Raw genomic sequence first — 14,323 nt, 5'->3', positions numbered from 1 at the left:
TAGGAATCACATGTATTTGAAAACATGTTTGCTAAGTAAGGTAAAGTAGAGTAAAAAGGAAATAAATTTGCCAGTTGCATTGAATGATACTGCAATTTAGATTTGATAACTTACTCCTGCAGTCTATGTCAAATACATGCTTTTACCAACCCTCACAGTAACACAGCACATCACTGTAGTAAAAAGTGAAGTACAGAAATATAGAATGTTACTTAATAAGCTGCTTAATGTTGCCCATTGCACATTACAAGTTATTTTTATAGCATTCTGCCCATTCCCAACTGCTAATTAGGAGGTATGACACAAGTGGTACTTCTACTGGCAGTGAACCATGTGCCAAGTGCTGTGGTCGTCAGAGGAGGTTGACTTCAGCCAACACATATGCAGGGTGGGGTAATAGAGTCTTATAGCCTCATAAATCTCAAACAAACTATCGAAATTTACAAGGCAATAAAATGACTCGTGTTTACTGACTGCGATAATTCAGATTACAAAAAACTCTACAATTGGACTTTGATAAAACATAACAACAAATGTCAGAAATAAGAGAAATTTGGAAACAACTAGGAAGATATATCTCTTATATTTGAACCTGTCAGTAAGATGTAGAAAGACTATGTGCAGTATTTACTATTTGGATAGCTTTGGAGCCACTCGTTTTTCCTTGCCCTCAAAATGATGTCGACCAATATGGATTTCTTTCATGGCCGATGCCGATAACAGTCATTTAGAACATGGAGAAACCAACAGCCGATAAGCTCTGCCGATATTTTTGGGCCAATATGTTGGTTAAATTTTGATTATTTTCGCCAAATGATGTACTTTTAATTTATGACAAACTCACCTTCTCAAAGTCCCATTTTATCACAAGCCTTCTACAGAGCAGTGAATTCACATTTGAGCAGTTATCTGTTTGCATTTAAGTGTTCAAATAAAGCTTTGTGTGCACCTTTTAGGCAGTAGGTGAGCCAAAACAATATATCAGCCAGTGCTGAAGATTTAAGCCTGATAGCCAATTTGCTAAAAAGTGCAAATATCAGTCAACCTCTGTCCTCAAATGACTGGAAATCTTTTTAGTCCAGTATAACTTGTGATGCTGAATCACAGACAGCAGATCTTTAGACCGACTTTAGTAGTGCATGCAGACATCATGTGACATTTTAGAGTTCTACTTTCCTTTTTACCAGGGATTCCACTATATAAAATAAATAAAAAACATTAGCTACTTAAAAAAGTATGCCATGAATCATGGTATTTTATTACATATTATGTTGCTCATTCAGTGAAGTTCCACTGTATACTTCATTGTCAAGTTGCATATTTAAAGAAGGATACAAGGAGGTCAGGAGTAACAGCTCGTTCAATATTGCACTGAGGTGCCATAACCAGGACTATTTTACCAAACAAAGTGTCAGTGTGACTTTAACAGTCTGAGGTGATCAGGGCAGGTCTACAAGCAATACAAATAAGACACTAAAACACCAGTAAAGTGACTGTAGACTTTGTAACAGGAATGTGGCTGCTTTGTGGAAATATCCTTGAAAGTTATGTGCACTTGGGAATGACTGGCTGCACTGTGTCATGTAAACTATTTGGATTTTCTCCTAATATAGACTCCAGACCATAGCAATGACTTCAGTTCTGTGGTGGGTCCAAAACAGTGAGTAAGTTCTTCAATTGCTTTTCCAAAAACATTAACAATTCACAAATTTCAAGAAATGGACGATGCATTCAAGCGCACAAAGACAGTCTAAACAAGGCAGCAGCAGTGAGCATCGGTGAGCAACAGCATTGTTCCTCTAGTAACGCTGCATTTTATGAATGAGGTTCATCTCGGTACACTGTGCACTATTCAAACTATCACAGGGACAGTAATTGTTGCAGGACACACATGGCTTCAAATTGCATGTTTTGACTTACCCACGAGTTCTTTGGGGACTTCTGACACTTCCTCGGCCATTTCCCAAAAGATCCAATCCCAAATAGTAAAGAGGTTCACAGCACACACGGAGCAGCCTCCACGGTGAAGAGCGAGGAGCTGAGGCAAGTGTCAGGTGGGTTTCTCGCGGTTACATGCTCCACTCCTTCAGAGCTGTCCGGACACACTCTCCCCTTGTACGCGCATCGCCACCTCTTTGTTTCTTCAATTTTTACGCGCAAAAAGAATATGAAGAAACTCGCTAGTTCTGTCTTAAAATCATCTTGAAACCCTTAATCACTGAGCATTGACGACAAAAAAAAGACCACCGCTCCAGCTCATCCTCTCTGGTCGTGGCCCTCCCGTAAATCTGTGGCTAATCCAATGCCAGCCAATGGTCGGGATCGGGCCCCTCCCTGTGCGCTGATGCGACAGCCGGAGAGCTGGCGATGCCGGGGCGGCGTGGCGTGGCAGCAGGAGGCGGAGTACTAGTGTCAGACAAGAATGAACCCTGTGTATTTGACAGATTACCACTGACCTCTAGTGGACAATAGTCGAACTCACAGGACCAAATAAGTTGTGTGTATTTGTTTGCTTCAACTACTCCTACTCCTCCTACTAGCTGCACAAAAGTCATTATTTTTTTATATGCTCCCACACCTGGAAAGCAGTTTGGTCTATGCTCTATGAATAAACTGTGATTGATTGAGTCTACTACTAGGCCTACAACCATTAGCCTACTAACTAGCCTAACTAATAATAATAATATTGATGTAAACCAATGTGCTTTATTGCAATAATAGGCCTCTGTCTGACATGTCACATAGTAGACCTAACATGGATACCAAGTACCACATAAGAATTGATTTGGTTCTTCAAGTACCACCAGATCTAAACCTGAACTATATCAGGCCTAAATGGATAAAACCATGCATTATAAAATTAAAACCACAGTATGTAACTTATTTGCCAACAATAGACTAAAATAAAAGTGTTTTTATTGCATTGAAAAACATGCATCCATGTGCACGGGCTTGTATCACTACAAAACTGAGTCTTATTTGTCTGGAAGAGCGCCTACACCTTGCCTGTGTATGTTATAAAGTTTCCATGGAGAATGTTCTGAAGTATGGTTTCATGCACGTGACATTCCACCTCCAGAAAGTTACATACTGTATCTTTCAATAATGATTAACCCAAAGAATGGCTGATTTGTTTCTAAATAAACCAAATAGGCATTCTCAAATTGTACCACCAGAAGTACACATGCCACAGTTTGAGAAGTCGTTTACACTTAGGCCTGTTAATCTGTTATATTGACGGTTCCATCAGCCTATATCCAAATGGACATTCTGTGTTATGTCAAATGTCTTGCACATGCTTCAAAATGGATGTGTGTGGGTTTTTTAAAATATCATTTAGGGTACTGCTTTGCTGATTTGTCATTGCAATAGGCCTCTCAGCAACATTTAAGTGAAAACATCATACGTAGCACCATCAGCACTAATGTGAATACTGTATCCATCATTTCAGACACACATCCGGACACAGATATTTTTGTTTTTCAGTTTAATAAAATGTTCAGAAAGTACAAAAGCTTAGAAATGACGGTGTCTCACGCAATATGTACATCTTTATCTACATAACCCAACATTCATATTAATGTGACACAAACTATAAAACAAATATTACTTCATAAACTTGCAGCATTTGTAATCCAGTATTCAAACAACAAGCCCTTTATATAAAGTCAAATTATTTTAAATATAAAACAATTGCACTACTTTGTACATTCAAGAAACACACATATAAAAAAATAGGCTTTATTTACAAACAGTCCAAAATAAACCAAACACAAAAAAATGACTGTAGAATAATATAAACATATTTCATTATGAAACCAAATCCTTTCTCTCCAAGTGAGAAAGCAATTATATTACACCTGCTGCATATTTATCCACAAATTGTGCTATTTACATCTTAAATAGTTTAAACGTTTCACATAATTCAGTCAAAAACATCAAATTTTCGTATTTTTCTATTTTCTTATAAAATTGGACAATTTGCCTCTTTTATGTATTTCATTGTACATAAAAGCACAGATAGAGGCTTCACTTTTTTAAAATAACAAACATCCCTTGAATTTATATCTGTGTTAAACACATAAACATACATAACTACTTCTTTCATGTCTGTGCAGTCCCTCAGTCCTCCAGGAGAGTGCCAATGTCTTCTAGACTAGGTCTAAAGGACGACTTTTTGACACTTTGTAGATGTATGTACGTTCTGTACGTTCTCATAAGTTCATTATTCATTTAAAGGCTTGTGTTTTTTGAAGCAGGATTCATCCTCCAGCATGTTGACAAACATCTTCTCATATATCTTATGCACTGAGGGCTTTCCTATTATCTGTCGGATTTTTCGGAGGCCTTTGAGCAGGTGCCGTGGTGCCCCCTGGTTGCGCAGTACCCTCAGACTGTGGCTCAGCCCTTTGGCCATATCCACTTCATAGTTGAGAGATTTCCAGAGGTGAAGTAGCTGCAGTAGGAACTGTCGTGGAGAGCAGGTGTGAACCACAGCCAGGACATGTTCCTGAGGGACACGGGCCCCCGGGAGACTGTCCCTGATCTGCACAAGGTCGTTCAGAGTCATGTTCTTAAGGCCAGTGCAGCGGGAGAACTTCCTCTCACACAGGTTCACTCCTAAGACACACAGCAGCATGTTAACCCACAGGACCCTCTCTGAGTACATACTTGTGTGTGCTGAGCATACCTTGAATGACGTTGAGTTTGCTCTGGTCCTTGTTCTGCTCTCTCCACAGACGCAGCAGCTGTAAGACCTGTTGCTGAGGAGAGCAGACCTTCTTCAGACGCTCTAAGCTCTTATGGTCTACTCTGCGCCCGGGCAGGTGCTCCAGGATCCTCTCCAGAGGGACAGAGGAAAGTCGCAGGGAGGCCAGAGACTGGAACGCTGCCTCTTCACACAATGCCACATCTGTGTAAAAGATGAGTTATTAAATGAAGTAATTTCTTAACAATAACTGTGAATCATTGAGCGAATTTCATTTACTTTCGTTTGTACTGACATTGTATGTAGCTCATGGGCACACGTCTCAAAATGATGTAAATCTACCATTGATTAATGAAAAGTACACAATCACAATAATAGATGTTTATAACATAACCGTTTTGTTCAAGTGCACAACAGATTTGCAATTAATCCAGTTAAAAACAATCCACCCCTGTTCTGATGAGTGGTGAGTTAAGATTAAGCTTTTCTGTTTCACTTATTTGATTCTAAATAAAGCAAAAGTAACACTGATTGTAACCTGTAAATAAGACAAAGAGAGTGGAAACATCCTGCTGCTAAGTCTAAACATAGCCCATTTGTGTATGAACACACAAACACACAGAACAAAACTAGTTATTTAGATCTGGTTCACATTTGATAGTGACAAATGATATCAAAGTTAGATATTTGTGGTCATGTAGATCATAAGAAAACACAAAAATGTCTTTACTATGAATGCCCTCACACATTTGCTCAGACTGTAAGAATCCAGCATCATTTTTGAGGTTGTTGGTTCAGATAAATTGTCATCATTTGCCACAGTGAGTGTGAGTAACAAAGGCTCTGTAGCTGTCCTTGAGTTTAAATGTACTGAGTCAGTTCCGCTGTTATTGTAGATAGAGGATGTGACAGTTAAGAGGCTAATGGATTCATCATGGCTTATTATGCGATTGGATACACAAACATTCCCATTGAAGCGATTACTTTTCTCTCAGCTTGGTTTTCCAACACGCAAAAATGTTGGGAAAAAAGGAATCTGGACAACAAACCTGACCAAGGAAATCCCCTGCCTAGAGAAATAAAAACGACCACATGTCTAAAATAATTTCAGTTTTTATGTTGTTGACAGAAGAATGTTATACTAAGAAATGATGGTTTAAAGTGTGAGTGTGACAAATGCTAACCCTTTAGCTTTGATTCACTAGAGGTCTTCATGAAGTAGAGAACTCACCAGTGTGGCAGAGGGAGTGATGGTGGTAGCAGTCCAGTGCAGCCGTCTTGTCCTGACTACAGACACTGTCCATAGTGGAGGTCCCCCATCTAAGGGTCTTCAGTCCCAGACTGGAGCAGTTTTGATGTGGTCTGCATGGCTCTGTGGACGAGTGTCCTGCAGAGAAGTGTCCAGCAGGACAACGCTCGCAGACTGTGTCACTCACAGGGGTACCTGCAATAGGTAGAAACCCAAAGCACTTAAGAAGTCAGCCGACACAGTTGTTATAGACTTTCTGTTCAGGTCACATTTCTGTTGAAATATCTATATGCAGTCTTTTGTCCCAACAAATTATTAATGTTGTCCAAACAATGAAATAAACTGTCATATGGTATTTTTCAAAGCAATCAACAGAATACTGCAGGTGGTTTGTGTTGTTATTTTAGGCAAAAACATATGTACATTGTACCTGACAGTTTGTATAATGTTTGATCATCATCCAGACCTATTGTATTTCTGGATCATCACTTTTTGGGTGACAGATTGAAAGTTTGCCATATAACACCAGAATATCTTAGCTTCTTACTAAATGGGGAGAGCAAGTTATATGTATTAGGTTGAAAGAATATGGACGCGGACTAAATCAGTATCAGGTACACCTCAATAAGCCTATGAAAAACAAAAATAATGGCCAGTAACAGCTGAAGAAAAAGGATTTTTCCGAGGGATGAGTTAAGAGTCTGCATGCGATCTGTTTGTGTATCTAAATGACTATTTTAATAAGGAATAAATGAGAGAAATGGTAAAACTCAATAAAGAGGGAACATGTTTCATTAGATGTGGTATTGATGTGTTGCAACATTGTGTAAAGTGAGAAATAAATGTGTCTACATGAAACAGTCTCTGGAAGACTGAGCATTTTTCAAACATCCTGTGGTGGAGAGTTCTGACCACTGCTGATGGATTACATAATGAACAGGGCTTCGATGCAGAAGGGGAATGCCCCTCTGCTACATCAGGGCTGCACTGGGTTTATGTGCTATGATGGATCAGACAGAGATCTATGGAAACACTGTCTGTGGCCACTTTGTAGGGGTTCTCTGTGGTCAACAACTGGAAAATACTGCCTCATCATTGGTCTGAAGACAAAGATGAGGTCAGTGTGGCAAATTAAAATACATATTTGTATTTTAAATACAATTATGTGGTTTCTGTAATTATGTATTCAATGTTTCTGTATAACTGTAGAATAATTATATTTTATATAGTCCTGATTTGACTGTTCATTGTGTTCGCTACTTCTAATATGGCTGGAGGCAAACGAACTGGAAAGGTTACATTTGACTACACATTACATATTACATCCTCCTCAAAGGTTTATTTTGAACCCTGCATGCAACTCTGTCTAACTGTCAGGGTATGACTCTCTATTTATGGACATTGATGATGCAAATGACCTTTACTTCAGCATACCAGCTAAAAAGTGTGAACAAAGTATAATCAAGACAAGCACATTGTGTTTACTCCTTTTCTTATAGGAAATTAGACCAGCTTTTTCAGCAAATCATTTCATTAAAAAAAAAAAAAAAAAAAAAGTCATGTATACTTTTACACAAGTTGGTTTACATGTTTAATTTAGACTTATGTGTAGTTTTTACCTGTGACTGCTGCACCAAATCCTGGGGAACACGTGGTATGTGCGATACAGAACTCGACCACTAGATGGAAACCTGGAGCGCATTCACACAGCTGGTCATGTGTGCTGTTACACTCCTGCTTCACAAGCTGTCTCTCCTTACACACCTGCACCCAGCAAGAAAAGCAGAACCACAGTGATTTTAAGATGTATAGAATATACTTTTTGATTTTGTTTAATATTTTTGTTGTCATTGAAGCACTGCTTTTTGGAAGCACAGCTTCTCAAGAACTGACCAGCACTTAACCCTTCTTTGTCTGTGATGGGACAAGATTTTGTGGTACTCTTGTCCTACCCCTACTTACAACATGTAATGCATACATATTAGGTTTTTAGAGGAGAGCTTTCTTCTGTGGTTTATCTGAACATTTAGAAAATAATCATATAATACAATAAACATTCACTGTAAATACCATAATTGTAAAAATCATCACTACATATTTCAGTGGTATGTTGCTCATAATGTCAAAGAACTCCTGTTCAATTTGAAAACTGCACAAAGTTCTGTTTGAAAATAAAAAACATAGGCATGAGAGTATATATATGCTTACAGAGGTGCAGTGTTGGCACTTGTCTCCCCAGTGCCAATTCATGGTGAAGTGCCCCTCAGAACAGGGTTGGCACACTGTCTCTGTGTGAGCCGTACAATGGTGCTTGACCGCAGTGCCCGGTGGACACTGGTCACACAGGAGGAGGTCAGTGGTCACTGGGTCCCAGTGCTGGTATTTAGGTCGGTCCTGCTGCTGGAACGCCCAGGACAGAGAGACAGTGAAGAGCTGAAACAAGAGAAACGTCCATCTTCAGTAGAAACAATCACATACTGGTCTCGTTTTGGCACATGGCTGAATAGTTTTTGGGATGAACTGTTCTTAAAACTCAGAGCAGAGTTCGGAGACTGGCCAGCAAAGAAAGCTAAAGATCCTAGAGGACCAACAAAATGATTTCCTTTGTTTTGCACCATGGTGTCCAACTGAGAAACTGAAGAATGTTCAACCACACTCTTCGCATCATAACTGTTTTTTCTATCTGAAATTACATTCTACATGTATCCTTAGGAAATATTAGAATGCATGTTGCAGGCCCTTAAATTATGGATTTTATTTGATGATATGGCAGATTATATGGCACAGTTTATTTTTACAATGATAGGCTCTAATGCTGTATAATCTACAGAATGAGTGCCTTTGAACAGGAGCACACCGCACCCTCACATGTCCCCACTATAAAGTAGCCCAGTATACGGCTGCTGTAGAGTGGGTGGCCTTTACTGATGATCTGAAACGGACATATGTAGCAATTGCCTCAAAAACAAGCCTATGCATCATCATTTAGAAGAAACCCCAAAACCTGGTCCAAGCCTAAAGTGTAGCTATCAGTTGCAGAGCATGTTTGACATGAGGCCATGCAGCTGTCCCGGGCCACATGTGGGCCAGATGTGACACGACGGGCTGTAGCCCTCTTCTTTGGCTCAGTGGACTTCCCCGTTGGCCCAGAGGCCGAGTGGTGCTTGGACAGACTAACAATAGTGTGTGCATGCTTGTGTGTGTGGGCCTGTGGTCTGTGCTTTCACCAGGTTGTTGCATCTTTAGCTAGATGGGTTGATATTGTTAACATTAACCAAACATGGTCGATGTGCGTGCAGCAGAGCAGGAATGTGCCACGCTGCCTTGTGCATTTTTGCCTTGAATTCAGATCCAGTTACAGCCTCCCTTAGTGTTAGTGTGTACATCCTGCGGTCTCCGCTGCTGCAAGCTGTTCATAAAGAAAACTGTTGGAGGTTACTGGGCTTTCCCCATCGCCACCACAATACAAAACACAAGCCCTGTATGCCATAGTTTCTTCACTGAATACTACTGAGTGCATTCGTCTCTTTTCTGTGGTCACAACAAAGCCTTGTCTATACAAATGCATGTGTCAAAGAGATTCAAAGATAAGGACTGGTTCAGTCTTTTGTCTGTGCATATGAAATTAATGATCTGTCACCACACAACAAAGCAAAAACAGCTAAGCAAAATTTTGTATGCTCTTGGTTTTGTTTTTGTGTAGAAGAAAGAGCTGTGGGTTCTCCTTTAGGCATTTTCTTTGCTTGATGATTTAGATACTGTAACAGCCATTTATTTCATTCATGATTTATTGATACAAAGTCATAGACATATCAAATTAAGTAGTAGTTTAGTCTCATTCTGTTTTCTGTAATCAGGGAAATTTAAATGAATAAAAATAGATGCATAGCTTTTACCATGATAGAAACTTCAAAAAGCTTGGCCAGAGCAGCGGTTTTCCCGGCAAAACCTATCGACCTTTAGTCTAACATTTGGTAAAAGTCTTTCATCCAGAGGCACAGAGTAGCGCTGTGTGTTTGTTTGTGACATGGGTGGCCTCAGCGGGAATCAAACCCGTAATCATCGTGCAGCACTTTAAATGAAGTCTGTATATACACTATTAAGCCCTCAGACCACATCCAATCAATATCAAAGCCAATACGGATCATAGGAACCAGAGGACGGTCATCTAAATTTACTATGGCTTCTGTTAAAGTTATTTCATGAAATAAAAAAACCTCTACAATTAGTTTAGCATTTAAAAATAGTAACACATTGCTAAATATATTTTATCTCCAAGCAAATCAGGTCTTGATCTGAGTGCTATCTGTAATCTGCATAGTAAGACTTTTCACACTTGTTCTTGCCATAGACGCTGCATCTTGGCTGTCCACTGGAAACGCCAATTACACAGTAACAGTGACCACCGCCAACCATAATTACACTGTGAGCGTCTCAGGGGCTCAGTCCGAAAGTGTATTGTATTGTGGGTTATTACATCAGGAAAATTGAAGGGGTAATAGATGAATCAACTTAGAAGAGGAACCTAAATGTATCAATCACTCTAGTGGCGTGTAATAACTGCTTACTGAGTGCAAAAGATATACAGTTGATGTACAGGTTTTTAATAGGCTGAAAAGCACTGTTTATTCAATACCTTTTTCATTTGAATGAATCAGACATAAATCTATGACAGCAGTGCAGACGTAACCTCAGTCAGTGCAATTCTCCAGGGGCACATGGCTTCAGTTAACTGTAGAGCGCAGGTGGTCTTCAGGGGGATTCCAGCTCCTGCACGTCTGTGTGTGCACATGCATGTGTAACTAATGTCAAATTAGTCTTCCACCTTTGTAAGACAAGTCACTGAAAAATTCTACCACAGCATTTTAATCACAATCCAGATTTTATCACTGGATCAAAATACAAATATATATATATTTTTTTCTAAAACTATAAATAAATTAAAAATGTGTTTAAATGTCAATGTAATTTTAATATCAAATGAATCAGAAGTAATTTAAGTATTATATCACACAGTCTCCTTTGATTTTCACACAAATATGCAAAGTTAAATCCTTTCACTAATTGCTAATACAATGCCTTGCACACATGGTCACACTGAATTACAACTGTCCCACATACTCAAGCCTCACAAACCGCTGTTATCAGTGCCACTGTTGATCAAAAAGAGGAAGTTGCTGTAACTTCCACAGGTAAATCTAAACGTTTGTACTTGTTTGTTGATCCTGACACGCTTCTCTTTGTCTGACAGCTGTTCACAGAGTTCCTCACCTGTTCATAGTACTGGTCTTTAGGCAAAGCATACAGAGCCAGAGACAGCGTCGTGTGAGGACCTCACCTTAGGTTAGGGAAGTTGTTGTGATGAAACGGAGAATAAAGATATACATGAAGGATGTAATTTAATGTTTGCTTCCTCCTTTCACTCGAACAATAGCAATATGACCTAAGGGTGTGTTCACGCTTGCACAAACACCACATCAAAACCAGGACTAGAACAGGACCAAATCCTCTGAACTGGGCTCAGACCAGGACAAGTATCAGTTCAATCCACATCCAGTGACATGAGTTTAAACAGAAAGGACAGTGACCACATGTGTGAAACACTCTGGACAGCGGAAGATCTCACATGTATAGAGACTAGAGTCAGGATCAATATAACTGAATGATCCAATATCTGTCTACTCTTATGTGTCACTTTACAATATTCAAATATTGTAGCAAAATAAAATCTTATCTTCAGTCACTGATTTACAGAGGAGTACATGAGTACAGTGACAAGACACACAATATTTGACTTTTAAAAAGAGGAAAATGAGGAGCTCTTCTATACATGACACCAAACTAAAGGGTAGCCTATTCTGAAGCCAACCGTCATTCTTTAACTTCACAAAGCACAAATGACAACATCGTGCTACTGATCACGCACTGATAAAGATCAGATCAAAATATGCAAAACCTGTACCACACAGCGCTGCATGCAAATCCACAGAGCCAGCACTACGCACACATTAAAGCAGAGTACTTTTGTACAATGGAGATGATTAAGAATACAATTCACCCTCATGCTTCACTTCTCATATAGTTGGATTCTACAGCTACTCAGTCCACAAACGCACACTGAAGCAATGATAACAGTTAGTCCCTTGAGGCTAAAAAATAAATTAATAAATAAACAAATAACAGAGATTATAATACTAAATTGATACTAAATTAAAACATGACACAAGTGCATGACTGTACATAGATACTTAAAGAGTAACCTCCTATTCATACACACACATCCATAAAGCATATAAAAGGGAAAAGCAAAGTTTGAATTTCTATTCTACCAAATTCACTGACTTCTGTTCCCATGAGCAGAGATTTTACATATCCTGATACATTTCAACCATGACAGAAACATGGACACGTGGGTTCTGAGCCATATATTAAATAATGTCCGTGCGTTCATTCGGTACGTAATATACTTTAGAGCGTGTCAACAAACTCAAATCACACATGAAAGTCGGACACTGTCGCTCCAAGCGCGAAGTGACGCGTGTAACATAGGTCTTAATTCATTATTTTCGACAGCAGCCCAACAAAGTCTGACATGAAAATGAGCCTAAACTAACTCCTTGTGAATAAAATGCTCCATTGTGAATAAATACACGTGTCACTCACCACTATGAGTTTCATGGTTGGGTTGGATTTGTATGTCCGAGCGCTCATCTCCGCTGCGTAAAAGTCAACTGCGATAGGGTCTCCATCACGGATCTGCTCTTATAGCACACTGGACGAGGAGACGAGGGTTGAGTACACACCCACCGATTTGAATGCGTGTGCTTTCATCACTCCTAAAAATAAACCACTGCTGCCACACCAGTTACATCTTACGCAAATTGGCCGTAGTTTGTCCGGTATGCTGCGGAGCTCGGGTATTACGCACATCCATTAACAAATTTGTAAAGCTTTTTCGGAATGCTCTGTAGCGTAGTTTAGCAGAAGCCGTTTAATGATCAGTAAGTGAAACATTTTATTCTGTGCTGTTATAGTTTGGTATGGATAAGTGGGGCTTGTCTAAACCTATACGGTTGTACCTATACACACAGAAAGGGAGATGCTAGAGAATAAATTAGATCTGATGTTAGTCTGACTCAGAAGTAGTTGCGTAAGAGCTCAAGACTTACCAATACCAATAGCGTGTGTTCTTGTGTCACTCCAATGTGCCTCTAGTGTAGTAGTAGCAGTATTCTAGTCACCCCATGGTACAATATTGTTAGTGGTAAAGTTGCACTATGTATCTTCTGGTGGAGGGTCTACCAACTGTTTTGTCTCTATGGAAATGTTGTTGCTTTGAAAGGAAAGTTAAACAGCATGGCATTAAAATCATTCATTTCAATAGGCCAAGTTACAGGACAGATCTGTGGAGAGGCAACCATACTAATAATAGAATACAATTTTTAAAGGTATTTTCTATGCAATAAAAAACTGATTGAATAAATGCAATATGTTTAGTGTCATACTGTGGTTTGAGCAAAGCTATAAGTAAGCTGCGGACCCCACCAGAAAAGTTACACAGTGCTCTATTATCACAGGGTAAAGTAGTATTCACATCATGTTTTAGTGTTTTATGTAAGTGTTATGAGTTATTGCCCATCACTGTGGATACTAGGTTACAATTTGTATAAAATGGCCCATAACACTTCTAAAATATCTTAAAACAATGAATTTAAGTCTCCTTCTTTCCGGTTACTGTTTTGTAGTATAGGAGTAAATACAGTGTAAAAGTCGAGGCTGAAAGTCACCGTGAGCTCCAAGAATATCACAATAGAGAAGCCACAATGACACGTTTCACTGGAAGAACAGAAGCCATGATGTGGACCACTGATGTCACAGAACAATCTGGTTTCCCTTTTTGAGCCATATCAACAACAACACACAGTGGGCCGAAGCTTGCGCATGGCCGAAGCTTCCACTGTGATTGTCTCAAAGTGTAGTGTATGGTCAATTTTGACCATAACATTAAGCAAATAGTCTTGTGAATAAGCAGACCCGGAGTGCTGTGAACCTATTTACAGCTTTATTTTGGTTTGGTTAGGTTTTTGGGTCAATTTGTATGTGATGGTTTTATGGACATTGTTTATGAAAATTCGATCATCCTAAAAATATGTATTAGATGTATGTATGTATTAGACAGCTTGTACGACTGATGAGTATCATCAAACATCTCTGTCAATTATAACTCAAATTAAGTAGTTCAATCAGCATTCTTAACAAAAGAAGCATGTGACAAGTGTATGTATGTGTATTTAAACATTTAGGGTTATTTTGATCCCCATGATGTGTTGTTGTGGCTATAACTATGACAGGCATGTTTGCTAATT

At 39.2% G+C, this 14,323-nt stretch overlaps 2 protein-coding genes across 4 annotated transcripts in view; both read right to left on the bottom strand.

Annotated features, from left to right (window-relative positions):
- LOC117383408 (F-actin-uncapping protein LRRC16A-like) overlaps positions 1-2,284 on the bottom strand; it is a 45,871-nt gene extending 43,587 nt beyond the window's left edge. For 2 of the 3 annotated variants that reach the window (XM_055227846.1, XM_055227845.1), the window contains exon 1: positions 1,921-2,253. In XM_055227846.1, coding sequence (XP_055083821.1) covers positions 1,921-1,960 — 40 coding nt within the window. In that variant the 5' untranslated portion in view covers positions 1,961-2,253. Of the gene's footprint in view, positions 1-1,920 lie in introns of all 3 variants that reach the window. The other variant, XM_055227844.1, reaches the window with a different exon arrangement.
- A 1,199-nt stretch (positions 2,285-3,483) lies between these two features.
- On the bottom strand, positions 3,484-12,718 carry LOC117383897 (tumor necrosis factor receptor superfamily member 11B-like). Its single transcript, XM_033981143.2, has 6 exons — positions 12,621-12,718; positions 8,166-8,390; positions 7,577-7,721; positions 5,940-6,152; positions 4,691-4,912; positions 3,484-4,620 (listed from the first exon to the last, which is right to left on the bottom strand). The coding sequence occupies exons 1-6, from the start codon at positions 12,666-12,668 to the stop codon at positions 4,226-4,228; spliced, it is 1,248 nt and encodes a 415-aa protein (XP_033837034.1). The 5' UTR covers positions 12,669-12,718; the 3' UTR covers positions 3,484-4,225.
- Positions 12,719-14,323: the final 1,605 nt, after the last annotated feature.

The sequence above is a fragment of the Periophthalmus magnuspinnatus genome, chromosome 16 (assembly GCF_009829125.3).
Source record: "Periophthalmus magnuspinnatus isolate fPerMag1 chromosome 16, fPerMag1.2.pri, whole genome shotgun sequence".
NCBI classification, from domain to species: Eukaryota; Metazoa; Chordata; class Actinopteri; order Gobiiformes; family Gobiidae; genus Periophthalmus; species Periophthalmus magnuspinnatus.
Note: the sequence above shows the minus strand (reverse complement) of the source record. Positions and strands in the feature narration are given on the sequence as shown.